The sequence below is a fragment of the Choloepus didactylus genome, chromosome 15 (assembly GCF_015220235.1).
Source record: "Choloepus didactylus isolate mChoDid1 chromosome 15, mChoDid1.pri, whole genome shotgun sequence".
Classification (NCBI taxonomy): domain Eukaryota; kingdom Metazoa; phylum Chordata; class Mammalia; order Pilosa; family Megalonychidae; genus Choloepus; species Choloepus didactylus.
In genome coordinates, this window is record NC_051321.1 from 74,262,073 (window position 1) to 74,289,382 (window position 27,310).

General features: G+C 49.7%; 1 protein-coding gene across 4 annotated transcripts in view; it reads right to left on the reverse strand.

Annotated features, from left to right (window-relative positions):
* Positions 1-27,310, reverse strand: part of DLG5 (discs large MAGUK scaffold protein 5) — a 135,361-nt gene that overhangs the window by 24,717 nt on the left and 83,334 nt on the right. For all 4 annotated transcript variants that reach the window (XM_037804541.1, XM_037804540.1, XM_037804539.1 and 1 more), the window contains 12 exons: positions 26,771-26,914; positions 25,949-26,132; positions 17,008-17,267; positions 15,535-15,847; positions 11,461-11,645; positions 10,527-10,652; positions 7,321-7,453; positions 6,747-6,874; positions 5,929-6,104; positions 5,727-5,830; positions 2,538-2,630; positions 591-1,610 (listed from right to left, as the gene is read on the reverse strand). In XM_037804541.1, the coding sequence (XP_037660469.1) occupies positions 591-1,610; positions 2,538-2,630; positions 5,727-5,830; positions 5,929-6,104; positions 6,747-6,874; positions 7,321-7,453; positions 10,527-10,652; positions 11,461-11,645; positions 15,535-15,847; positions 17,008-17,267; positions 25,949-26,132; positions 26,771-26,914 (2,866 nt within the window). The remainder of the gene's footprint in view (positions 1-590; positions 1,611-2,537; positions 2,631-5,726; positions 5,831-5,928; positions 6,105-6,746; positions 6,875-7,320; positions 7,454-10,526; positions 10,653-11,460; positions 11,646-15,534; positions 15,848-17,007; positions 17,268-25,948; positions 26,133-26,770; positions 26,915-27,310) is intronic.

Here is a 27,310-nt window from a genome sequence, read left to right on the forward strand (position 1 = left end):
AGAAGAAAACCACAGAGGAGGAATCTCTGTTCTTTCAAATAAACAGGGCTTATATGTGTTAACAGTAAGAGCAAGTGTGTGCTTCAAACACACAATAACTCAACACAGCTTGCACTCTGCAAGTTTCCTGTCCACCAGGAGCCGTGTGGAGTAGTTCCTGAATGCTGCCTCCAATCTGAAGCAATCTCTCCCTTTTGGAAACTACTACAGCACACGCAAAGACAACCAAGCTCTCCTGGGCCAGCTAACCGTTTCAGATGTGCCAGGTCTCCCTATACCTTTCAATGTGGGTTTTCATGTAGAAGTTCAAAAGCTGTTTGAATAAGCAAATCGAAAGCTATGCCAAAGGAAGCGGCCCCCTTTGGTTTCATATTCCCCCTGACCTGAACCTCCCAGGCACTTTCACATCTCCCAGAGCGGCTGCTTCCTGCTGGCATCCCCCTGCCAGCCCCTGCTCTTCCCTTGGGCAAAGGAACCAGGCCTACGCAAGCCTGGGGACGCTGGGGCAGTGCAGCCGGTGTGGCTCTCAGGGCCAACTCCTCTCCCCACCTGCCTCCCACCAGGCCCCCCATCCCCAGTCAGAGCTCTACCTCCACAAACGGAGCAGGAATGACCACCGGAGCGAGTTTGGGCCGAAAACTGGGGGCAGACTTTGGCCGGCGGCGCTTCTGTCCCAGCTCGTCGGCCTTCTGGGAGGTGAGGTCCTCGTCACAGGACTTCTTGGCTGGCAGATAGGACGAGTCCCCATCGCCCTCAGGGTAGTAGCTGGAGGCGATGCGGACCCTGGCCTTACGAGGAGGTGAAGCGTGCATGGGTTCCCCAGGATCCAAGCCGGGGGGCAGGGCTGTCAGGGGGCTGGTGGATGGGGAGCTGCCCACCAGGGTGGCCTCTGACTCAGAGCTGGTTTCTGGTCTGTGCTGGAACTTAATGGAGTCACTCCTCTTGGGAGGTTTTGGGGGTGTCAGGGGCCCCACTCTCTTGGAGGCCTGAGGGGAGTGAGCAGGTCCAGGGCCTGGGAGAAGGTAGTCTACTTTAGGAGGCGTCTGGGGGCGTTTGAACGTGTTCGGGTCAAAGATGGACTTTCTTTGCTTTGGCTTCTTGAACACGGAGAGCTTCTCAGGCTCCGCCACAGAGCTGAGCACGGCCTTGGGCCAGGTCCCGCCGCTGTTGGAGCCCTCGGGCTCTGCCTTATCCAGGGGGACCTCGGCCACCCCACAAGGGCCCACCTCAGTCTCAAAGGGCAGCAGAGGCTTCCGGCCGCGCACATCCACCAGCCCGTAGCCACGGTCCCCAGAGAAGTCCGAGCGGAAGGAGCCTGGGCTGCGCTCGGAGGCGCTGGGGCAGGCCTGGGGGGAGCCCTGGAAGGGGACCCCAGGGAACGGCTTGTGCAGGAAGGAGGTGCTGCCTCCGGGAGGGCCTGGCTCTTTCCTGTCCTCCAGCCTGTCCACGGAGAAGATGTCCGTCTGCGTGGAGTTGTTGTGCTGCATCAAGTTCGGTTTATTTTGAGCCTGGACCTCTGGGCCTTGGGCTCGGAAACTCAACATCTTATCAGAGTCCTTGATGTTTTCAGAGATGTTCTGGCCACTCCAGGAGGAGCTCTGAGGGAACACCTAACACAGAGGAGTGATAGGGACGGGGTGACACTGCAAGACCTGGTGCTGTCACTGAAAGCCAGCCCTAAAGGGCAAGCAGCGATCAGAACGGGCCATACACACCCCAAGAGAGGCACGCACAGGCGCACACACAGACGTGCAAACACACCTGCTCCCTCACGCGTGCAAGTGCACACATCCCTCTCCCTCTCACAGATGAGACTTGCACCTGCAGTTCTCATAAGTCCTGGCCACTTTGAACTCACATGTGAGAACATTCTGAATTCACCTCCCCAGCATCCTGCACATTTTTTTAAAATTATTAAACATAAAAGTAAAAATGTAGTATTAAAAATACAGCTCTTAATGAAACAGATGAACCATTTTTTCTAACTTTCTATTACAAATCTTGCCAACTATGTAGAAAAAGTAATAGAAAAGTACAATGAACACCCATAAACCACCACTGAGATTCAACATTTTACCAAATTGTCTCTCCCTGTTATACATATCTATATCTTTATTGCAAAACATTTGAAAGTAAGTTGCAGATATGACATTTTACCCCTAACAACTTTAGCACTTACCTCACCAAAATAAGGCTATTCTCCTATATAACCACAAGATAACCATCATATACAAGAAAATTAATTAATTCACTTTCATCTACTTATTCAGTCCAATATTCAAATACATCATCTAATTATTCATTCCATGTTCAAATACATCCAACTGTCCCCCAAATTTCCCTTACAGCTGTTTTTTTGTTTGTTTGTTAAACCAGGGTCCAATCAGGCTCACGTGTGCCCTACACTTTGTAAATCACGTTTCCAGGGATGCCAAGAAGTGGAGCTGGGGTCTGTGGAGCTGGGGTCTACGTAGCTGAGGCTTTGTCCACCCCCCAGATGATGTGAGCAGAGCCAGACATGGGGGAGGGACCCTTACCTTCAGGAGAGACAGTGTCAGGGAGTCCTGGCAGCTGCGCAGCAGGGACTCACATTCGTTCAGAGACTTGTTGTCCAGTGCAATGCCGTTGATCTAGGGCCAAACAGGGAGCCCATCAAGACCGCCAGCAGAGCAGCCCCGGCCCTGGGCTCCCAGGGACAGCAGGCCTGCTTCTGCTAGGAGCCACATCTTCTGGAGTGGGCAAAGGACAGGAAGCCCCTCGGCGGTGAGACGCGAGGAGCCCAGGCAAAGGCTCCCGAGGCCACTGAGACACACAGCCCTAAAAACATTCTAAGGGAAGGTGCTTGTCCCTCTGGGGCCAGAACCCCAAGGCTCCTGGAGGGTCATCTCGTCCCTGCCACTCCCTGCTACATGAGACGGGACACGGCTCAGAACCTCCAAGCCCCACTCCTTCACGTAAAAAATGGAAGATGAACATGCATGCCTCCAAGGGATGATTGAGGAGACTGGAAATCGGAAACTGGGTTGGAAAGAACTTTGTAAACGTTGGAGAACCTCATGGAGTGAAGGATAATCATTGTTTACAAAGACCCTCGCAACCCTTGTCCCTGAACCTCTGTACACAGCCCTTGAAAAAGGACACGGGCAAAATGTGGATGGTTAAACCAACCGTGGTACATCCGTCCCATCGAATATGAGTGAGCTCCTAGAAGGAGCAGACTGCTGACATACAGACACTTGGATGGCTCTCAAGGGCCCTTTGCTGAGAAAAGGAAGCCAGTCTCAACAGAGCACAAACCACATGGCTTCAGTTGTACACCACTGTCAGGATGGCAAAGTTATAAGATGGAGAACAGATTAGTGGCTGCTGATGTTTAGGAACGGTCAGGAGGAGAGGACTGGATGTTACATAAGGGGTTAGCATGAGGGAGAACTTTGTGAGGACTGGACAGTTCTATGTCTTTCTTCCGGTGGTGGTTACACACATCAGCACATGACAGAACGGCACAGAATTAGACATACACACTACCCGTGTCTATCCCCTGGCCTTGACATTACAGTTCTCTAAGACGGAATCACTGCAAGGAGAACGGGTAAAGGGTACATGGGACCTATATTATCTTGGCAACTTCTTCTGAATCTATAACTATTTCAAAATCAGAAGTTAAAAAAATAGTATATTCAGGGTGATTTTCTTGGAGTGAGAAATGATTTGGTTATTTTTTTTCCTTTGTAACTTTTCCATGATTAAAATTTTTTCACGGTGGTCATATGAAAATGCTTTTAAATGCCAGCTCATAAGAACATTTGAGAAAAGCTAGCAAAAGATGTGAAGCAATGAGGTCTCTCATACACTGCAGGGGGTACTGAAAATGTCCCCTTTGGGGAGCACAAGGAGGAAGGATCCTACCAAACATTAAATGCACAGGGTCTCTGATCCCGCAGTAATACCGCTGGGAATTTACCCCGTGGTGCGCTTCCCGAGACACACCAGAGCCCACTCCTGCACTACTCGTAAAGGCAAAGGTGCCCCGACAGGAATGTGAGATGCTGCAGCCACCATGGGAAACACTATAGAGATTCCTCAAGGAGTTTAAACATGAAATTACTATATGACCCCACAATCCCACTCCTAGGTATATACCCCAAAGAAGTGAAAATAGGGACACAAACAGATACCTGTACACCAATGTTAACAGCAGCATTATTCACGACAGCCAAAACACGGAAACAACACAAGTGTCCATCAGCAGATGCGTGGATAAACAACATCCACACAATGGAATATCATTCAGCCAGAAAAAGGACTGAAGTTCTGCTACATGCAACAACATGGATGAACCTTGACATCATGTTGGCTAAAATAAGCCAGACACAAAGGGACAAATACTGTTTGATTCCACTTTTACGAAATATCTAGATTAAGCAAATTCATAGAGGCAGAAAGTATATTACATGTTTCCAGGGGCTGGGGGAGGGAGAATGGGGAGTTGTTACTTATTGTACAGTTTTCTGTTTGGAGTGATGGATGGTAGTGGTAGCAGCAAAATATGTGAATATCATTAATGCCATTGAGTTGTACACTTAAAAATGGGTAAAATGGGAAATCTTATATAGGTTACCAACATAAATTTTAATTTAGAGAAAAATGCCCTAATGTCCATCAGGAAGGGACTGGTTCCACAGCTTGTGCTGCTGCCACTAAGGAACAACATGCAGTTACTGAAATGGCCAAGACAGACCTCAGATGCAAATGTACAAGAACCTCCAAGACGTGCTGCTACAAACATTTCAAAAAGCAATATTAACATGTGATCATGTAATGATCCCATCTGGATTAAAAAAGCAAAGTGGGAGTTACACAGGTTCTAAACATTCTTAACAGCTGATGTCCTCGGGTGGGTGTTGGTAGATGAAGAGTCTGGAAATAGGGGAAGAGTTATTTTCACTGCCACCTGTACGACTGGAATTTTGTGTGCGCCATGTAAAAGTGGATGGCATTTCAAGTGGAGAGAGTTAGCTAAAAATATTAAATGTGCATGCCCTACGACTCAGTGACCTCCCAGCACTTCCTAGAGTTTAGTCTTCAGCAATAGCATGAGGCGTCCCAAAAGTGTTTGTGCACACAGGTGACATTCAGTGCAGGGCCGTGTGCAACTGCAAACAGACAAAACAACACACCTGTCCATCGAGGGGGGTGATTTCAATTACACATACTCAAACAATGGAATGTCAGTGAGATGGATAAAAATAACAAGGCTCAATATGGAAAGAAATCCACAATGTAGAATGCAAATTGTAAAATAACATAGTGTGAGCTTCCAAATTCAAAAAAATGAATGAACACCAGAACACTGTATGTGCACACACAGATCTGTGTAAAGTACTCAAGGTCTGGGAGGCACATCCACCCAGAAGGGGGCGAGTTTATCTCTAGGATCAGGATTAAAGGAAGGAAAGAGGTATTACCGCTTTTTACTTTATACAAAAACTGTTGCATTGCTTGAAAATACAGCTAATAAGTCATACTTTGGTGATAAAAAAAGAAACATGGATATAACGTTTAGTAAAAAAGATTCAGAAAATTACACAGATGATATCAATTTATAAAAAAGAAAGTTCTCCTAAATGTATATTCACATGTAAAAGAATAAGGCTGCACAGAAATTCACAAAAATGTTAATGAAGCAGGTCACCCTGGTTCCGTCCCCTCCCGGGGAGACTTACCGCAACGATCCTATCTCCCACCGCGAGGGACCCTTCCTTGGCGGCCGGGCTCCCGGGCAGCACGGCGGCGGCGTAGACCCCGTTCTCCAGGCTGACGCCGCTGTCTGCAAGCACAAGGCGGACCGCGGTCACCGGCCACCCCGCCGGGCGTCCCGGCGACAAGACACCTGAAGGAGACGGCCGACGGCGCCCGCCCCCCTACCTTTGTGCCCGCTGAGGTTGATGTGCAGCGGCGTGACCACCTTCCCGCCCAGGGACTTGCGCCGCCGCACGACCATGTTGATGGCGCCGCCTCCGTTGAGGAGCGCCCGGACGGCCTGCTTCTTGTCCTTGTTGATGAGGTCCACGTCGTTGATCCTCAGCAGCCAGTCGTTGACCCTAGATGAGCCAAGCCGGGTCAGCGCCGCTGGGACAGGCTGGTGCACACCCTCCAGCAGGCCGATTCCGGGGAGCCCTGCCCACATCCCCGGGAGACCGCCTCTCCCCAGAGGGCGTGGTTAAACGCGCAGATTACACAGCCAGGCTGCCCGAGCTGGGCTCCAGGGCTGGCTCTACTACCACTAACTAGCTGTGTGACCTACCCCGCTCTGTGCCCCGGCATCCTCATCTCTAAAACGGGGTAATAACAGCACCTGCCTCATGGGACTGCAGAGTTTAATGAATTAATTTCTATATACTTAGCAAACAGCCTCAACAGAGGTATAAATCATTTATATTGTCCTTACTATTGCAGGGAAATGAGCATGCCTGTCCTATGCTCTCATACACACACCTGAGCCCTTTCCTACCCAGGGAAGCGAAGCACAGCATCCCAATGGCCAGGGAAGAATCCGATTCAGAAGCAACTGAGAAGCTGGGCGTTTTCAGAAAGAACAAAATTAGCAGCTGAGCCTGCAGGCCTTGGACAGGCTCCTTGGGATAGCCCTGGGATATGTTTCTTGACTTGCTGCTCCCCGAGCCTTGCTGGAAGCTGGGTCCTTTGCACTGGGCTGCAAGGGCCCACCTCCCCTCAACTCTTACCTTAAGCGGCCATCAGCAACGCTTCCTTTGTCCACTTTGGTGACAAATATGCCACAGTCCCCTGGGAAATAGGGCTCACTGACGCCTTCTGCCATATCAAACCCAAGTGCCTTCAAATCAACATCCTCCTGTCAAAACAGCAGCAGCAGCAACACACTTTACCAAGCGCTGATGGGAAGCATTTGGCTATTAACCTCCCCCCTCCCCGTGTCATCGTGGAGGACTGTCCCTTCCCCATGAAGAGGCATGCAGTCCCCGGGCTGGAAACCTAAGCATAGCTGCCCTCTGCCCGCTTAGCCCCTGTGGACAGACACATGTCCCCGCAGCATCTCCCCCTCATTCTCTGCTCATCCCTCTGCCTTCCACGCACCATGCCAGCGTCTGCCATGTGACATGACATGGGACCACCCTGCTGCACCACACCCTCCCTGGACACCACAGGGCAAGGATACATTTGCACCCCCAGGGAGGACAAGGGGTGGGCCTGGGGAACCCTGAGAGAGGCTGTCCTCTCCTCCCCAGCCCAAAGGCATGCCAAGGAGAGCAGGGAGAAAAGACATTGGAGGCAGCTTACAGTCTCCCTTTCAAACTCCACCACTTCTGTTTCCCACTCCATGGAATCCGTGTCAATGGCAGAGTCGTGGGAGCTGTGGGCCATCAGCTGCCGGAATTGGGCCTCCTTTTCCAACTGCGATTCCATCTGCTCCCTATGAAGAGAGGGTCATGGAGACAGCTCTCTGGGAGCGAAGCATAAACCTGCCTCCCAGCTCCAAACCAAGTGGCCCCCCGTGAAGGCTAAGTGGGGTTCCTTTCCCCCTCCTACCCCATACTTGCTCCCCAATAAATCTAGAGGGTCAGGTCAAGGCTTCTTTAAGCTCAGGGAGATTTCATGGTGGTCAGTTACTGTTTTTTAAGAAAGACTCAAATTCTCTCCAAATTGATCTATAAGTTTAATTCAATTCCTATCAAAATCGCAGCAAGATTTTTTTTGTAGCTATAGACAAGTCTGTTCTAAAATTTAAATGGAAAGGCAAAGAAGGGAACTAGAATAGCCAAAACAATTTTGAAAATGAAGAATATAATGGGGACGCACCACCTGATTTCAGGACTTATTACACAGCTATGCTAACTAACGCTGTGTGGACTGGCAGAGGGAGACAGACACACAGGTCAACAGAATGAAATAGAGAACCTAGAAACAGACCCTCCCAAGCAGGCCCAACTGATTTTTCATTTTTTTTTTTTATTGTGAACTTTAACATATATACATAACAGTGATAATTTTCAAGGTATGATTTTACAAGTAGAGAGCAAATCTCAAAGAAAGTTATGGGTCACAGTTCCACAACTTCAGCCATTTCCATTATTGTAAAATATAACATATATATAAAAATATATATATATATAACATATATACAGAAGGGTGTCTTCTCTCGATATACAACTCAACAAGCAGTCATATAGGTAATTTCAAAAATTATTACGGGTTACAGTTCCAGTTTCAGTTCTTTCCTTATTATGCAATACAAGGTATTAGGTGAAGACCTGCAAGGCACAATTCAATGAGCAGCTATAGAGCAAATCCCGAGGGATGCTATAGGCTACAGTTCCACCACGTCATCTACCTCCTTCCAGCCATTCCAACACCCCAGCACCCAAAAATATATGTATATAATTATATAAAGTTTCGGTATTCATAGACATTTGTTCAATCTTGTTTGTTGCCACCCCTTCCTCTCACTTAATCTCTTTCTCCCTCTTCAGGGGTGTCTAGGTAGTGAGCACCCTAACTTGTTCATATGGAAAGGGGGTGTTGACAGTATGGGGAAGGGGGCTGGATCTGATAGTTGATCTTAAAGAGGCTGTTGCCTCTGGGTTTTACCAACCAATTTTTGACAAGTGGCTAAATGAATGCAATGGAGGAAGAATGGTCTTTTCAACAAATAGCACTGGAACAGATACCCCACAGGCAAAAAAATGAACCTCAATGACCTAAACCTCAAACCTTATATGAAAATTAACTCAAAATGGATCATGGATTTAAATGTAAAATTTGAAACTACAAAACTCTGAAAAGCACATATAGGAGAAAATCTTTCAGACTTAGGCTAGGCGAAGACAAATAGGACTTCATCAAAATTAAAAACTTCAGCTGTGCGGAAGGCCCTGTTAAGAGAATGACAAAAGGTTCAGAAGCCTTTCAGGATCCCGATGACTGGCATGGAATGCCCTTTCTCCTAAGATCTGGGCCCAGACTACCTTTCTAGGGTCCAATCACATGCCCCTTTGGCTCTGGGACACTCGTTACCTGCTTTTTCTCCTGCTCAAGTGTGCCCATCCCACGTCCACAACTTGCCTGGCCTGTGTTCCCACCAGCTCTCTCCAAATGCTGCTCAGCCTCTGGGGCAGGGCTCACTGCCACCTTCCTGGGACACCCCCTGCCCCCTCCCCAGGCCAGGTGAAAGGTGCTTCCCACCTGGGTCCCACAGCCCACGGCCAATGCTCTGCATTTAACACAGTAAGTGCAGTAAGCACTTGCCACAGCTGTCATTTGATGGGGCACATCTGTGCTTCTACATACTGGGGCTTCCTTGGGAGCAGGATAACACGTCAGAGAACTTAGCAGAGAGCAGGTACCAATCCAAACGTGCCAAATGACTGAAAGTTTCTTAAAAGTTCCACGCATCTCCGGCTCAATTATAATGTAAAACCTCCTTCCAGGCTCAAGCTCCAGAGGTTCCAGGTTTTAATTAACTTGAAACCATCACCTGCTACAGTCAGGGTGGGCCCCAGGGGAGAGTCTGTCACTTAGGTTCCTAACCCCCGAGATTTTCCTTAGAATATTCAAGCTCTGGAGGTTCTCTTTTGCTTTTTTTTTTTTTTTTTTTTTAAATAAATGTTAGGAGATTTTATTGAATGGAGGAGGAAGGGGATGCTGTCACTCTTTCCTGAAAGGCATCGCTCAAGTGTGTGCAGGCTTGGACACTCACACTCACACAACAGCTCTCACCTCCACTTCTCCATATTATCATAGAAAATTTTAAACAATGTATGGAAAGCCACTGCTTCTCAAATTCAAGTTCTCAATCACACTGATGGGTATTAGCTTCTGCCAATTTCTACATTTAAGTTCTGATCTTTGTATTTTCAACCACTGCTAAAGGCCACAAAGTCTTAAGTGGCACACTTGTGAGCAGGGCTGGAACTGAAGTAAGGCTGCCTGATGCCCCAAAGATTTTCCTCTAATCGGACACCCTCAAAACACAGGCAAGTGGACGGCTGAGCATGAGTCACACTGCCTTGGAAACGTTGACTCATGGTCATGACTCTTTTCTTCGTTTACATATTCTATGTTCCAGCTCCTCCCAGGGCCTTTGAACCCCATGTGGGCAGGGACTTTGTCTGCTAGCTCAGCAATGTTGGCCCGTGTCCTCCACAGGACCTGGCCCACACCCAGTTCATCCTCAACCAATAACTGCAGAATGAATGCATGGCTGACAGGTCCCCGATGGACGGCCTGGGGGCAGGGCTGCTCCTTGAGTTTCAAGGCTTCCCTGCCGCGTGCCTCTGCTCACGGCGCCTGCACCACTCCACAGTGACGGAGGGGCCGGTGCCCCCTCCTGCAGGGCTCTAAGGTTTTCTAGTGAACTCTCAACATGGAGATGGCACTCGGACCTGCCCTATAGGACAGACAGCGAGGCAGAAAGAAGGGACCAGGTGGCCAGGTTGCACGCTGGGAAAAGCCCCTGCCCGTGTCCCTGGGGGCCCACCCACACGTACTTGAGCTCCTTGAGTTCCCGGCTGATATCATTCTTCTGCTTGCGGGTGTCGTCCAGGCTGCGCAGGGCCTCGGCCAGCTCACTCACCGCCCGGTCCCGCTCCCGCCTCAAGTTGTCACACAGTGTCCTGGCAGAGAGGGGACAGCAGGCAAGGTCAGTGCAAGGGGCGTGCAAGGGGCGTGCAAGGAGGGCCCGTGTGCCTGCCAGGGACACCCCCAGATGCACACAAGGAGGCTCGGGAGAGGGGCTGATTTCCCCCAGGCCAAGCCCATCACGAGACAGAGGGGATGTGGAGAAGCCCAGAGCGGGGACACCCCTAAGGTCACCGGGTGTCAGGTTCCGAACATCCTTTTCCCACTGTTTCACCCTCAACATGCCCAGAGTTAAAGAACATCCTCCACCGTCCTGCACACGCTCATCCCTCTAAGACCCAGCGGGGGTCTCCTCTGCAGTGAGACCCCTGCAGCCCACCTGGCGGGCCTCTGTGCTGCAGAACCCACCACGTGTCTCACAGCTGGCAAAGGCAGGGCCTTCTAGAGCCATCCCCCACCCCACAACTAGACGAGAGCATCACGCAGCCACTCGCTTAGCTCTGCAGGCCTGAGCCTCCTCCAGGAGCCAAGGCCAAGCTTGGCGAGTCTCTACTAAAGGAATGTGTGGCTTGGGGGACCCCAGGACCACCTCGGCTGTTCCAGAGAGGAGGTGAGCACAGATGACCCTGGCAACGGTGGAGTCTGGGCTCTGTGCCACCTTTGCACGGCCCCAAATTCCACACTCTGGCCCTGATCAGGGACCACACCCTGGAGAAGCTGTGAAGAGGGCTGGAGTGGGAACAGAGGAAGCCCACCCACCCCCTCCCCACCCCCGTCTTGCCACCTGCACTGGGCACCCAGCCACTCGCCATCAGTGCCCAGAAGCAGGCAGGGCGGCCCTACCGGATGCTGTCGCGTTCTGCCACGATCTTGTCACGCTCCTGGAAGGCCCAGTCCCGCCGGCACTTGGCCACATCCGCCTCCTGGAGGGCTTCCTTCAGCTCCTGGCACAGAGCCTTGCACTGCTTTCGAAGGATTTCCACCTCCTTGTTGGCTCTCCCGGCGTCCATTGTCACCGAGTCTTTGATCTAAGGGGATGAGGGGACAAACAGAGGGGACTGGTACTGGGCTTTCTGGTTCCAGCCAGAGCCAGGGCTGAGGCTCCAGGGAGCAGGGCTGGGGAAGCCTTGGATGAGATCCACACAGCCAAACACAGCCCACGCCCCCTCCTGGGCCTGCACACCGACCGCGGCACACCCCACACCCACGGCCAGATTGCTCGGGTCCAATCTCCCGACCCCACACAGAGCCTGGCCCGGAATCCAGCCTCCCCTCACCGTGGGTGGCCAGGCAGAGGCTCCCACTTTCCCGCGGCCCCTAAGTGGTTTGTATCTTACTGAGAGCAAACTACAACTCTCTAAAGAACGTGGCAACAAAACGTCATGATGCAAGGCTGGACTGCAGGGAAGGGCGCAGACCTTGGCCATAATCCAAGCAGAAAAACTATTTCTCCATGTTTGTGACACCAGTTTTTATTACCTGGCACACCGCACGATTTTTGCTGTTGAAGGACTGTTATCTCAGTTGGCTTAAAAAGCTGAAATTGGAAGCATCTGCATCTTGACACCTTCCCAAAGAATTATATGCACCACTAAAATTTCAAACCAAACTTTTTTAAGCACTCATGTTAGAAAGCTCCCTCTATGCCTCTACAAAGTTAAAAAAAAAAAAAAAAGGGGGGGGGTGGTACAGGGAAAATGACAAAGCAAGCGTCTACTGCGAGAACAATTCCTGCTTCTAGCTCAAAGGCTTTCTTGAACAAGTCGAATATGAACGTGACACTGCTGGAACTGATGCTATTATTTCCACAGCAGGTATCCCAGGCATAGGACCGAGGAAGACAAGGACAAACAAAGAACGTGCCCAGCTCCCTGGCCATAGAACGGAAGGGAGCAGCCTCTGCTGAAAATAGGCTCTTGGGTCCTAACCAAGAGACAGGGATGAAGGAGACAGGAAAATCCTAGGAGTCAGCGTACGGCTGCCCTCTCCTCTCAGGTAGAGTCAGAAAGAGCTGGGAAATCTGCTCACAAATAAGCCAAAATCTGAGAGCAAGACCACGGACCCTCACTGTTCAAACCTCACATTTCACAAGCTCAACTTCAATTACTTTAGCTTCCTTTTTCTGTGGTTTCTTCACTTTAATGCAGTGTTGAGTGTTTGATGTGGTTAGTTTGCAATTTAAAAAAAAAACACTGATTTTATTAATCTTATCTGTCAAATATTATAATAAATACGTTTAACAATCCCACTTTTGAAATTATACATTTTACCTGATGTTTTGTACCATATTTATATAGGTACTTGAGCTGTAGCAATGCCCAGTTTCACCAAAAGGCTCTTCCATTTTGCTCTCAGACATGATCAGCTCAAGTTGCGGGCCAGAGGGGAAACCCCAAGGAGAGGCGGCTTTCACCCTCACCCCTTCCCTCCCCCTAGCCCTGAGGCATGTTGGTCCCCGAAGTGAATTCACTCCCAACAGACTGTTTTCTTTTAAGAAGCACAGAGATGCTCCATGCTTGGGTTTACGGAGAAGGGGAGGAAGGAGCTAACTCAAAAGGAGCCGAGCGGACCCAAGAGGCCCTTTGCCCAATCCCTGATCCCTGGTTGTACACTGACGGGAACTTCAGGGGCTGGAAAGTTCCCCAAGGTCCCCTAAGGTTAGTGGGAGAGCTGAACCCGGACCCCAGGCCTTCCAACTCACATGTCAGGGCCCCTGCTTCTACTCCACGCTGCCCCACACATGAACCCGGCTCTGTGAGGCGCCACCCAAAGTCTCTTCCTGTCCACCCCGGGCGGCCCTGGGAAGTCAGGGATGGTTTTCCCGACAGGTGCCTGAGGTGTGAGGCCCGTTCAAACAGCCCAGGGCTGTGTGGCCACGCTCCCTTGGCAGATACCTCGGGGAGAGCACCGGACTCCTCTCTGAGCCACAAGGAGAAGGGTATAGAAAAGGGAGAGGGAAAAGGGAGAGGGAAGGAGAACCAAGAGGGAGTGTGGAGTGTCATATGGGAAACAAAAAGAACCACTCACTCGACTGAGCCGAGTGGAGACTGAGCAAAGTGGAGATAGTTCTGAGATTGGGGGGCAGGCCGGCTGGAAAGCCCACCACGGCTGAGCCCGTGGATGCGGAGCCCCTGCCCGAGGCACTGCTGCAGAGGCGTGGACAGGGGGCAATCCCCAGGGGCCTCACCAGGCCAGGGAGCAGGTCAGACCCTCCTCCACCGGGGCCTTGGAGCCAGGACAGCTCAGGCCTGGGGGGACGTGGTCTGTCGTGAGGCCGGGCAAAGTGCAGGAGGAGCTGGCGTTGCAGCCCTGGAGGCACTCGCCTGCCAGCGAGGGGCAGGGTTCTGCTCTCCTGCCTGCTCCTTCGGAACAGGGCCTAGAAAAGACCCCAGACTCAGCTGGCAGGCAGGCCTAACACCCAGCCAACACCCCCTGCCTGGGCCAGAAACCAGCCTCCATGCTGAAGGGCACGGGGCCAGGAGCAGGTGGCGGGACCCCCACTCACACCTGGAGAAGTCTGTCCTTTGAATGAAATTGCCATTATTTGACTCTCTTTTACCTACAAAGACACAGTTGCATATGGTTCAACCTGATTTGAACAGGACATAAGTTTCTAATGAGAAGAATAATGTTACTAACAGAAGAAGAGAGTCAAGTCTGTGCTGGCCTGTGTGGGGCGCTATTCTGAGTGTTTTTCCTATCATTTGGCTGCCACACCCCTAGAGGGCAGCTGCCACTGTCTTCCCAGCCTTGCAGATGAGGAAGCTCAGACACAGGGAGGTTACGGGAAGCGGGAGGCCCCTGGCCGTGGTGGTCCACACAAAGCACGGCACCATGCCCCTCGCGCTCCCTCAGCCCCTGGCACAGGAAGAAAACCTCGCAGGGTCCTGGACGCCCCGTGGGCTCCGGCTCTGTGTCAGGCTGGGTAGAGGGGAGCGGTCTGGTGGTGACAACCCAGCGCCCACCTCCCCCTGCCAGTCTGCCCCACCCAAACACCGTGCTCCTAGCTTTCCAGAGACCAGTCCTAAAGCCTACATTTTGACTGACCGGTGCAGGAAAGCAGCAGCCTGGAGAGGCACAGAGCGTTCCTTAGAGAAGAAAAACATTTGCCATGATCAAGTTCAGCAGCTCAAAGCAGAGCCACTACAGGGACCAACGTGTTTGAAAGGGAATCTTAAATACGGGCGAGACCACAGGGGTGTCCAAGCCCCAGATGAATGAAGCAGGTCTTGGGGGTGAGCAGCAACTGCCAAGAGGGAGTGACCGGGTAGGAAGGATAGCGAAATTCCACCCGGACCGCACAGGACTGGGCAGAGCAGCCAATTCTGCTGCTAATGAACAACCCATCCCCTTAAACGCTGGAGGGAAGACCCCCCAGAGAGCAAGGTGGGCCCAAGCTCGTATAACGTCTCCCCAGCACAATGCTGACCGCCCCCTCTAAAGAGCAGATGCATGTGGCTGAAGTTGCTCTTTCAGACTCAAAAGGCCAAACCCAATGGCGGTTTGGGGAACTCAGTCTTGGCATCTTGCTCCCTAATGAGCAAGCCCTTGAACTATCCCCTGACGAAATTTTGCACAAGATTATCTACAACTGCTTAACCACAGGAGCAGGTGTGAAGGTGTCTGTGTGCACCAGCTGACCTGCTTCCTAGACCGTGAGCCCTAGAAGCCACAGACCATGGCTGGACCTCCACTCGCGTCCCCTGCAGATCCAGCCCAGACGCAGAGCTGGGCCCTGGGCCATGAGCCCAGCCGCTGCCTGGCCAGTGCCCAAAACTCAGCTAGTAATCTGACCTACAATGAGGAGCCTGTTGCGCCAACTCAGAAGGAGGCTTCTAACCAGACACCGTGCCCTCTGTAGCCCCTACCTCCCGCGCAGCTTTAGGAGACGCTGGAAGACCACGGTCCCCTGCCTACCTGTCGCAGAGCCTCCATCTCCTCACTGGCCGCCTTCTTCTCAGATGTGCTGCTCTTCAGCTTGGACTCGGCCAGCTCCACCTCGGTCTGCAGCTTGTCCAGCTCGGAGATGACCTGATCCCGCTCACTCATGATGAGCTTGTACTCGCTGTACACTGCGTCCCGCTCCTCCCTGTACTTCTCCGATTCTTTCATGGTCTTCACCTGCGTGGTCCGCAGCTCCGTCAGCTCCGACTGCAGCAGCTCCATCTCCCACTGCAGGTCCTTGTTCTGGGCCGTGGCCTTGTTCAGCTCGTGGTGGATTGCCTCAAACCTGGGGGAGAAAGGCGCGCAGGGTGCCAGGGAGGGGTGGGGGACCTGCCCAGTCAGCTGCTGCGCCTCCACCACCTCCCGCCGGGGCCGCTGTGCTGGACAGCCAAGCATGAAGTTTAGAGAGAGGTCATTCTCCTGCACCCCCGGTAGAGAAAAGTCACGGCGTCCTGGTGCCCCTGGACCTGGAATTTTTCTCAGCCTTTTATAAAAACCAGAAGTTGAACTAAGGACTTCATGCCTCCTTCTCTACCAGAAATAATATTTTATCTCTTCCACAGCCAAGCAATGTTCTTTAAAAAATAAAAATAAAAACAAAACAAAGGATGCTGAATTCCGGTATCTGGGAGCTAAAGACAGCCGCCAGGCCAGGAGGCACGCTCCAGAGGAGGCAGCCCTGCAAATGAGAGCCTGCAGCTCCAGACCAGCATTTCCCAAAGCACGTTCCTTAGAACACCAATCCTGCACGGAGCCCCACCAAAACATGCTGGGTTCTCTGGTGACTTATGTTTGGGAAACACGGCTCCCCGTGCCCCCTCTTGGAAAGCCACACTGCACAACAGCAGAGTAAAGGCCCTGGGAAGTCCCAAGGTAAAGGAACCTGTCTGTGTTTAACCCAGCAATTCCCAAACCTATGTATCCAGAGAAAACTTTTTACTTAGGAAACCTAGGAAGTCTTGGAGAATTCATGTTCTGCAGGAACATTCCTTACAAAACACTGTCTGAGGGTAGGGAGCACATCTCTGAAGATCCTATTCCTTAACTAAAAAAATAAAACTTTAGAAGGAACAATGCCTAGGAAAATTTACTGTCCTATTTGGTGGGTGGGTAACTGAGACAGAGGGAAAGGCCTGTGGGGAAGCCCAAGAAACAGGATGCTCAGAGCACTCAGAGTTGCTCAGAGGAGAGGAAGGAGTCACAATTGGTAAGACACACAGAGTATCAAAAAATGTATCCTGCAGACCAACAGCTTGTGCCGTTTTTAATCCCTAGAAGTGATGGGGAGCCTTGCAGATAACCACAAGCCCACAAAAGACAGGGACCCCAGGACAAAGTTTACTCGGCTCTGAGGCCATTTTGGAGAACGTGTGGCAGGTGCGGGGTGCAGGCTGTGCCCCCTTGTCGTCACCACATCCCCCTAGGCCTGCCACCTCCGGCTCCTACCTCCGCAGGGAGAGCGCACACTGGTGCTGCAGCTGGATGGCCGTGTCCCTCTGCTGGGTCAGCATTTCCGTCTGCTTCAGCAGCCGCTGGTTCTCCTCCTCCAGCTGCTCCATGCGGTTCAGGTCCGAGTTGTGGATGGCGACCTTCTCGCTGTACCTCTTCCGCAGGGCATCGTAGTCCTTCTTGACCACCTCCAGCTTGTCCATGGCTGTGTCGTACAGCTTGTTGAGAATCTCAGATGACCCACTGTGCTTCAGCACCTGGGGACAGAGAGTCGCACTTACCATGGGCCGGGCGGAGGAAGGAGCCCAGAGCTCACCATTCCCACTCTTCTGTCTGTCCGTCTGTCTGATTCCACAGGCCTGGCAGTCCCACAGGGTTGATCCATTCGGATTTATTCTTTCACAAACATCTATCAAGTTCTGTGCAGAAAACAGTTAACCTAGCAGGCCTAAGGCTTCTTTCTATCCTTTGTGAGGCTGGCCCTTGGATGCGTCCAGGAACTTGAAGGGTGAAGAGTACCCTACAATGACATAAAACTTTCCCTAAAAGACCCACATGGCTCACAGTGCCTCAAATGAACCAACAATGTGGTATGTTTCAAATACCTGCTCTCCTTCTGGAAGCCTGGAGTGTTGGCACGTGCCAGGCAGAGGGTGCTTGCATGGCCAGCTTCCAACAAAAACCCTGGGCGCCGAGCCTCCCACGGCCTGCCTTTGTTGACGGCACTTTGCCCAGGTTGTCACAACTCAATGTCAGAGGAATTAAGCATGTCCCCTGGGACTCCATGGGGAGAGGACTCCTGGAAACTCGAACCTAGTTCTGTGCACCTTTTCCCTTTGCTGACTTTGCTCTGCAAGCTTTTACTATAATAAATCTTCACCGTGAGTGCAGCTGCATACTGCACCCTGCGAGTCCTCCTAGCCAACCACCGAACCTGGCGAGGGAGGGAAGGTGCTGGGGGCCCTGACACAAGTACCTAGTATGTCTCCTCCTCTCTGTTCCAGATGTTGGGGACATTGGCCAGGACAGGTAGAGATAATGCCCTTAGGGACTTTATATTCTAATGGGAGGAGACTGATAGACCAAATAAATAAAATAGAAGAAAATGATTTCTGGGCATGATAAGGGCTATCAAAGAAATTAAAAATAAAATAGAATATTGAGCCAGTGAGAGACTTTTGAGCAGCAGGGGGTGAAAGCTGAGGGAGAGGCTAAGGCCTGGGGAGGCCTATCCAAGAAGGTGACTCCGAGCTTGGATGTGAATGAAGAACAGCGGCCAAGAGCACACCTTGAGATCACTAAGAGACTCTCCTACTGTAATAAAGCATTAGTTTTCACATTTAAATCTTTCAACCTCTTGGGATATACTTTTGTGTATGCTGTAAGATGGAGATAAAACATTATTCTTTTCCATAAGTCACCTGGCAGAGGAGAACTGGGCTAATGAGTGCACGACAAACTGCAGACACCTGAATGTATTCAGGTGCAATCACCTGATGCAGGGCCCACTGCTGACAGGTAAGGGTGCCCCATGGCCATACACTGAGTCAATGGCGAGAGACACCCCCCCCCCCGCGACTTCTAGATCAAGCCATACCCTGTACCCAAGTCTAGAAAAGGTCCAGCATCTACACTGGATTGCCTTTATTCATGGGGAATACCTAAAAAATTCCAATAAAAACAATTTCAAATGTTCACTTACCAAACATCCCCTAAGCCAGGTGAGAACCCCACTGGCCCCAGATTACTGCAGGAAAAAGGCACCACAGTCATTCCCCAAGTTGTCCACAAGGGGGCAGCCCTGGGTAGACCAGTCAAATGCTCTCCTTCCAAATTGCCTTATAAGCTTCATTAAAAATAATTTAAAAGATGGCCTGGAGGTGACATAAATAAAAACCTCTTCTGGGCCTTGGCCTGCTACAGCCCACTTTCACTGGAGTCTACATGATGGCTTGGCATCTCTTCATTGGGAAATCAGTCTCCCAGAAACCCCAGCCCTGAGGAGTTTGGACCAGGGACTGCCTCACAACCAGGGACAATTCAGGGCCTAGTGAATCAGGCTGTCAGAATGGACCACAAATTCCTGGAGAGCCAGGGAGGTCAGGAGAAAGCCCAGGGATCCTTTCTGATGCTCAATCCAGCTTTGATAAGATGGCCGAATCTTGGGGTCAGAGGGACTCTGGGGAACAACTGGCCAATACCCTGCACCGTTTCCACACATTACACCCATGGCACAGCCCACCCCACAGGCAAAGACTGCACAAGAAGGTGATGCTTACTCTGAGCCGAAATCCACCTCCCTGTAACTTCTAACCCTGGCTCTCCTTCCAGCCCTGGAATCATACAGAACAATCCTTTCTCCACAGGACAGACAGCCAAAGAGGTGTTCTCAGGCCCAAACATATCTAGCTTTTTGTTACTTGTGGGGCTCAGAGGCCACCTCTGTGCTATGCAATCAATAGCCTCTGAAGAAATCTGGGGGAATCATGGCCCTCAGCTACCTCCAGGGAATCTGAAAAACTCTCCTAACTCTTGGTTCAGAACTTTTCCTTTACATCATTAGAAGATAAAGCTCTTAATAGCTAGTTTCCCACCCAGAGAGTCACAGTCAATGGTAAGACACATAAAAACATACACACAACTACTGCCAAACGGTTAGCTTTCCAGCCAAAGGCTAGTGAAAGTCAAAGTGGAAGAATATTTAAATGTGGCCTAGAATTTTAATGTGAGGAATGTAAAGAACTTCTGCACCTCGGGCAGGCAGTGGTCTTTAAAGCTGACTCCCCGGGCTTGAGCGTCAGCCAGTCTGCCTGGGAGGAGAGGGTGGGAGCGGTGGCGGGAGAAGCCGGGACACAGGGTTTAGTTCCATGCACACAGCACAGAGTTGCTCCCGCAAAGGAAGCAACCGAGAAGAGAAGGCCCTCGGAGCTGTGCCCAGGATGGGTCAGAAATGCTGGTTCTCTGGACTTCTGAGGGCTAACCTTTCCGCCTTCTCTTCTTCCCTCCAGGCCCATGAAAGGGCTTTGGCCTGGGGGTCCTGGGAAAAGAGAGTCAACTTACATGAATTACAAAACACAGAGGGCAGGGAAGCAAAGAGGAAAGAAGGCTTCTCTGGTCTTATAAGTTTCCCAAATAAACTGACAAAACCTATAAAGAGAGAAAATATGCACTGCCTTGGACCCAGAAATTTTATCTGTGAGAATCAAACTTAAGAAAATGCACAAAAGAGTATGAAGACAAACATAAGCATGGCCACTGAAAGATTAATGGTAACAGGGCAAAAGTCTGAACAACCAAGACACTGAGCACACTCAGAATGGGGTTAGGCCATTCCTGACAATGAAACTACAGAACACCTTGTTGGATGTTTTGAATTTAGAGAAGAATACAGGAGACCCATGATACACTGTTGGGTTTAAAAAAAAAAAAAAAAAAAAAAAGGCAGGTTGCAGAAAATGAAAACCAACTCCATGTGTGTGTGAAGTTTGACACAGAAAAGTATCTACAAGAAGAGATCACAGGGGTTAACAGAGGTTATCTCTTAGAAGTGAGCCTGGGGCTGCAGGAGGGCCTGGTGTTCTGTGGCTATTTTGCTCGTCTGTTTAACCAAAGTAGATGTATTATTTCAGTAAAGAAAACAGACAAGCATATATCCTCTACACTGCTTCCCGGCCAAGGCTGGCAGCCTCTGCCCATGGTCGCTGGGGCATTCCTAGCATGGCCTGGAAGAATCCAAGATGGCGCATCTGGAGATGGCACATGGAGGATGCTGCCCTCCCCACCCCTCTGCACACACACAAGCTGCCTGAATGCTGCTCTCAAGTGGGAGAGGGGCCAAGACCCTGGCCCACCGTGCCTCCTCCCACCCAAGGCTGCCTCATTTCCTCTGACATAAATCATACAGAGGGCAGGAGAGCCCCACAAATCCCTCAAGTAAACATGCAAGTCAAACAGCACCATTTACCCAGCAAGGGCCTCTTCGGGTTGACAAGGCATGGGAGGAACCAAGCAACAAAACTGCCTTGTCGTGGAGGTTGACCTTTGCCCTCCAGGCCCCGGGGCAAGCAGACCTGGGGCCCTCCCACACAGGCCAAGGGGAGCAGGCGGCCCGGGCAGCTCAGAGACAGACTCCCCCGGGGCAGCCAGGCCCCCTCTCCTCCTGGGGTCCGAAGGTGGCACTTGCTGGGTGGCACCAGTCCAGCCAAATGGACCCAGGAACCACAACAACCAGGATTTAAACCCTCCCGTCTAAGGGACAAGCCTTCAGGAAAAGGAAACCAAGGATGGGACAAAGAGGTGGGACAGAAAAAATTTCTTTCCACTTCAATTAGGGAGTCAGGGAGACAAGGAAGGGAATGGGAGGTGATAATTTCAATCTGAACATCTGTAAAAGCTGAGTAAATCCCACAGAAAATCAGATTGGGAGGCAATGAAACTTGATGCCTCAGGAGGGCAGTTTCTTTTTCTTTTTTTTTATGATGAGGCAATAAATGGAGTCTCTTCAGTTTTTTTTGTTTTTGTTTTTTTTTTTTGAGATATAATTCACCCTTTTAAAGTGAAACTTCAGTTGGTGTTTTGTGTATTTATAAGGTTGTGCAACTACCACCGCTACCCAATTCCAGAACATTTTCATCATCCCGAAAATAAATCCCATACCTATTAAGCTGTCACTCTCTGTCCCCCTCCCCTCAGTCCCTGGCAATCGCTCATCTGCCTTCTGTCTCTATGGTTTTCCCTCTTCTGGAGATTTCACATGAATGGAATCCTGCAATATGTGATCTTCTGTGTCTGGCTTCTTTCATTCAGCATAATGTATTCAAGGTTCATGCACATTGTAGCGTGCACCAGAACGTCATTCCTTTTTACTGGCTGAGTAATGTGCCACTGGATGAACAGACCACATTTTGCTTATCCACTCATCTGTCAATGGACATTTAGGTTGGTTCTGCCTTTTGGCTATTATGAATAATGCTGCCATGAACATACGTATGTATAGATTTTCCCTACTTCTGTCCACTGAAAAAGCCTGGGAGCAGTGATGCCCCAATACCCACGAGCATACCCAGCACTTAGATCTTGCCTCTAAATATCACTCTCCACTAAAGGAATAAGAGCTCCTTGGAGAAATGCTTACTTTCCAGGGCAAGGGCAGGGAAAGTATACAAATGTACCTGGAACATCTTGTGCCAGGGAGCAAGGAACTGCTCCAATAAGGACGAGAAAAGTAAAAAAGACAAACGCAAGGCTAAAGGGGGTTCCACTGGCCATAATGGATTATAACCCAGTAAATAAAACAGAAAACCATATGTCCACATAGAGATGGACTTTGGCCTGGAGCTATTCTCCAAATTCAGTAAGAATAAGCTCTGAAAGACAGCGTTTGTATAGGTCAATCTGCAAAAATTGGGAAAGGTATATTGTGTGTGTGTGTGTGTTTCTGTTGTTGTTGTTAGCTCCTGGCATTCAAAGAAATCTCTGTCATAACACTAGCTGGACACAAGCTTAAGGAACAAACACCTCAGAGTCTAAATTCCAGCAAAAACACATTAAAATATCCAAATGTCCAGGTTTCAGCAAAGGATTACAAAATATACAAAAAAAAAAAAGCAGCAGCAGCAGCAGCAATGGTGCAGGCAACGGGAAGATGAAAGCATTAGAAACCATCAACAAGGATGACCAGACCTAGGACACACCAAAGATTTTAATAAAACAAACAAACAAACAACAACAACAAAAAAAAAAACCTATGTTCAAAGAGCTAAAGGAAATCAGGAAAAAAATAGATTAAAACAAAAAAGAATAGCAATAGAGAGATGGAAATTATGAAAAGGAACCAAACAGAGCTGAAGACCACAGTAACAACAATTTAAAATTCCCATAAGGGATTCAACAGCAGACTGGAGCCACAAAAATCAGCTGAACATGAAGAATACACAATTGAAATAATACAGTCTGAGGAGCAGAAAGAAGAGAGAAGAAAAGCGAAAAGAGTCTGAGGAGCCTTGGGACACCATCAAGCGTATCATTATATGCATTGTGTAAGAAGAGAGAAAACTCAAATAAATAATGGCTGAAAACTTCCCAAATATAACACAAGATGTGATTATACCGATCCAAGACGCTCAATGAACTCAAAATTAGATAAAGCTAAGTAGACCCACAGTGTAATATTTTATAATCAAATCGTTGAATGCCCAAGATTGAGAGAATTCTGAAAGCCGCAAGAGAGAAGCAACATGCCATACACAAGGGAGCCTCGACAAGATTAAGTGCCGATTTCTCATCAGAAACCATGGAGGTGGTGGGATGACATATTTAAAGTGCTGAAAGCAAAAAACCACCATTCAAGAATTCTATATCCAGCAAAACTATCTTTCAAAAATGAGGGAGTGATTAAGACATTCTCAGATAAGCAAAAGCTGAGGGAGTTCATCAGTACTAGCCCAGCTCTGTAAGAAATGCTAAAGAGAATCCTGTAGGTTCAACGGAAAAACACCAGACAACAGACGAAGCCACATGAAGAAATTAAGGATCACCAGTTTTAAGTCCACTTTTTACTTCCTACAGGATCTAAAAGTCAGATGCATAAAATATAATGAGAAATCAATGGGTTTGGAATCATAATGGATAAACCTGCATTGTATGGCTACAACTACATAAAATAGCTTGTGATATCACGGAAATTAAGTTAGTATCTATACAAATGAGTTATGTACTTATACTAATTATAGGATGTTAAATTTAAGCCCCATGGTAACTACAAAGAAAATACAGGAGACTATGCACATGCATAGAGACAGAAACTAGAATACAGTTGTCAGGGATGGGGAAAGAGGGAATAGGGGAAGTCGGGGTTAGTACATAACGGGCACAGGGTTTCTGTTTGAGGAGACGGGAGTTTTAGCAATGGTAGGTAGTAAGGGCACCACAGGAAAATATGAGTAATCCCACTGAATGATATGCTTGGGAGTGGCTGAGATGGGAAAGTTTATGTCGTATATTTGTTCCCACAATTAAAAAAAAAAAACAAAAACAAAAACAATGAGCAACTACAGAGACAAAGACGATTACATGCAATATATGATCCTGGATAAGATCTAATAAAGGGGGAGAAAAGGCCCAAAAGGACATTTTTGGGACATTTGAAATAACCAGAATATAGACTGGAAGCTTAACATCAATGTTAAATTTCTTAAACTTGAAAACTGCGTAAATTGTTCTTAGGAAACCTACAAGGCAGTGTTAAGTATTAAGGAGCATTAGGAGCATTATGTATACAACCTACACTTAAATGTTAGCAAACGGATTGATAAATAGACAGCTAGATGGCTACAGATAGATGGAGTGACAGACAGATGCACAGACAGAATGAAAACAGGAAGATGTTAAAATTTGTGGATATGGATATTGGGAGATAGGGGTATTTGGGAATTCTCTATATGGGGTTTATATTATTTTTGTAACTATCTTGTAAGTTTGAAAGTATTTCAAAATAAAAAGTTTAAAAATAGTAATAATTGGCTTGTAATCTTCAAAAGCCTCAAGGTCACGAAGGTCAAGCACCATTCCCAACTGAAGGAGACTAAAGAGACATGACAGCTACATGCTCTGATAAATACAATCTGAACTGGACCCTTTTCCTATAAAGGACATCGCTGAGACAATTGGCAAAATTTGCACGGGGTCTGATGATGAGATGGAATTAATGTATCAGGCTGATTTCCGGATGCTCATGGTTGTTTTGCTGTTCTTACATGGGAGAATAATCTTGTTTGCAGGAAATATGCATTAGAGCATCCAGGGGTGATGAAGCACAGGCTGGCATCCTACTCTTGAATGAGGCAGAAGTTGTTTGTACATATTTGCAACTATTGTGTAAGTTTATAACAGCTTTTAAAACTTTCAAATGCAAACAAAGCAATGAATGTAAAGTCCCGCTAAATTATCAGATGAGTTTATACTATTGCACAACAGCTTTGTTTCAAACAAGACCGTAGGATCCTGCTTTAACTCGCAAGAGACCATAAATGACTTCTGATAGCCCTGGGCTAGGTGCTCAGCGGAGCCTCTGCCTCGCCTGGGGAATGCCTTCCAACTCCAAACATCCAACGCTTCTACAGACTCAACATGGCACCAGCACTTTCCCTGCACCTGGGCAGCCGGGACAGTTCCTGATCATAAGCTACAAGAGCAGAACTTGCCCAATGCGACTCACAGCAAGCCTGGGTTCTGACTGTCCTGCTACTCATGCCTTGTATCAGTGTGAACCAAGAGCTGAACACAGAGAAGAAACTAGCCTGGAATGGAGAGAGCACCAGGAACACAGGACACACTCCCACCCAAAATAATAATGATGAAAACAGCTCCATCTCATATTTGCACAGAGCTTAATACTTCCAAGCCTCTTTCCAATTGTAACCTCACCTGATCCATACAAAGGAAATAAGCTACAGAAACCTGACCCTGCAGATCAAGTCACACCCCTAGGATACACACTACATTGCACCACAGACCTCCTGTTCAGAAACTCCTGCAACATTTGTAACGATACATGGGTGTGTGTGTGATTACTTGATAAACACTCATCTCCCCCACTGGACTGCAGGCTCCAGGAGAGCACAGGCTGAGTGTTTCCTCATGGATATCCCAGGGCCTCACAGGAGGCGAACACCCAGGAATACCTGCTAAATGATCACATGCATGGACGGATGGATGGGTGGGTGGGTGGATGGGTGGGTAGATGGATGGATGGGTGGATGGATGGGTGGACGAATGGATGGATGGATGGGTAGATGGATGGGTGGACGGATGGATGGATGGACAGCTGGATAGATGGACGGATGGCTGGGCGGGTGGGTGGATGGGTGGGTGGTGGAAGGAAGGAAGGAAGGGGGCAGGCTGGCCTTGTTCTGCCCCCAGCCACCCAGCCCAGCTCTACCTGCTGCTGCTGGGCCCGGAGGTCACCGATCTCCTTCTGGTCCTCCTCGTGGAGCCGCTTCATGTCCTCCCACGACTGCTGCAGCAGGTTACGCTCACGCAGCAGCTGCCCATTCTCCCTCCTCAGCATGTCCACATCATCCTTCAGCTGCGTCTGGTCACTTAGGAGCCGGCTGTGGAGCGTGCTGAAAGCCACTCACAGTGAGCCCCAGCCAGCCTCCAGCCCCCACCTCAAGGCATTGCCCCTCCAGGTCCCAACACTCCCCAAAGGCCAGATGGGAGCTGACATGACCAGGTCAACAGCACTCAGAGGGAGACCCGAGGCTGGTACCAGCCAAATTCCAGAAACACCCAAACTATTTATCTAAAACCTGACACCAAAAAGGCACATGTACAGAGACCAAGGAAAGGAGGTCAGCCCCTACCTGGTACACACCTGACACCTCCCAGGACCGATGCCTGGACAAACACTGGCAGAGGGGCAGGCAAAGAGGAACATGCCCATCTGCCTGTCCTGCGCCCACATGAGTTGGCAAAGCCCCAGACAGCGATCCAGGAGCCCAGTGGTCTGCCCGGCTATTGCCTGGTGCTTTAAATCACTCTCCCATCAACCGTGCTTCTGAAGCTGGCAGTAAGAAGGTGCCAAAGATTAATAGCCTCATTTTACACCTAGGAAAACTGAGGCAGCCCCAAAGGCACAAGGTGGTACTGACAGCAGAATGCTTGCTAAGTGGGAGAGGCAGGACTAGAGCCAGAACCCTTGGACAAGGGGAAAGGTGGCAACCCCCGGGTGTTGGGAGCCCTGGCCATGCAGGCCACTCACTGGTAGAAGTCGGTCTCCTTGGCCACCTCCTCGCACCTCTTTAAGGCATTGGTGTGCTGGTTCTGGAGGCTCTGCAGGTCCGACATGGCCCGCACACACTGAATCTTCAGCCTCTCGTAGTCGGGATTCAGCCTGTGGTAGGGCCTGGCCCGAAGGAAGCAGCCCATGACCACAGGCCCCAAGGATCATACCAACAGCGGAGATCTCTCAACCAGGAGGCACGTGCCAGCCCCTTCACAAAGCCTCCTTGGATTACCCAGATCCAGCAGTCCCCAAATACTGGTCTGTGCACCAACCTCACCTGGGGACTTGTTAGACCCAGAGGTCCCAGCCTCCCCCCAAATTAACAAAAACAGAATCCCCCAGGTGGAAGGAGCCTTGGTTGCCTGAGCTCCCTGCATGTGCCTGGAGAGCTAGCAGGAGCCGCCTTGTCTTCTAGGAACTTGCCAGGGACCATGCAACAGGCCAGCAGGAATAGTGGGTCCGTCTGGAAACCTGTGCCAAGGCCCTGGCATTCCCCACAACAGGGTGAAGTTTCTC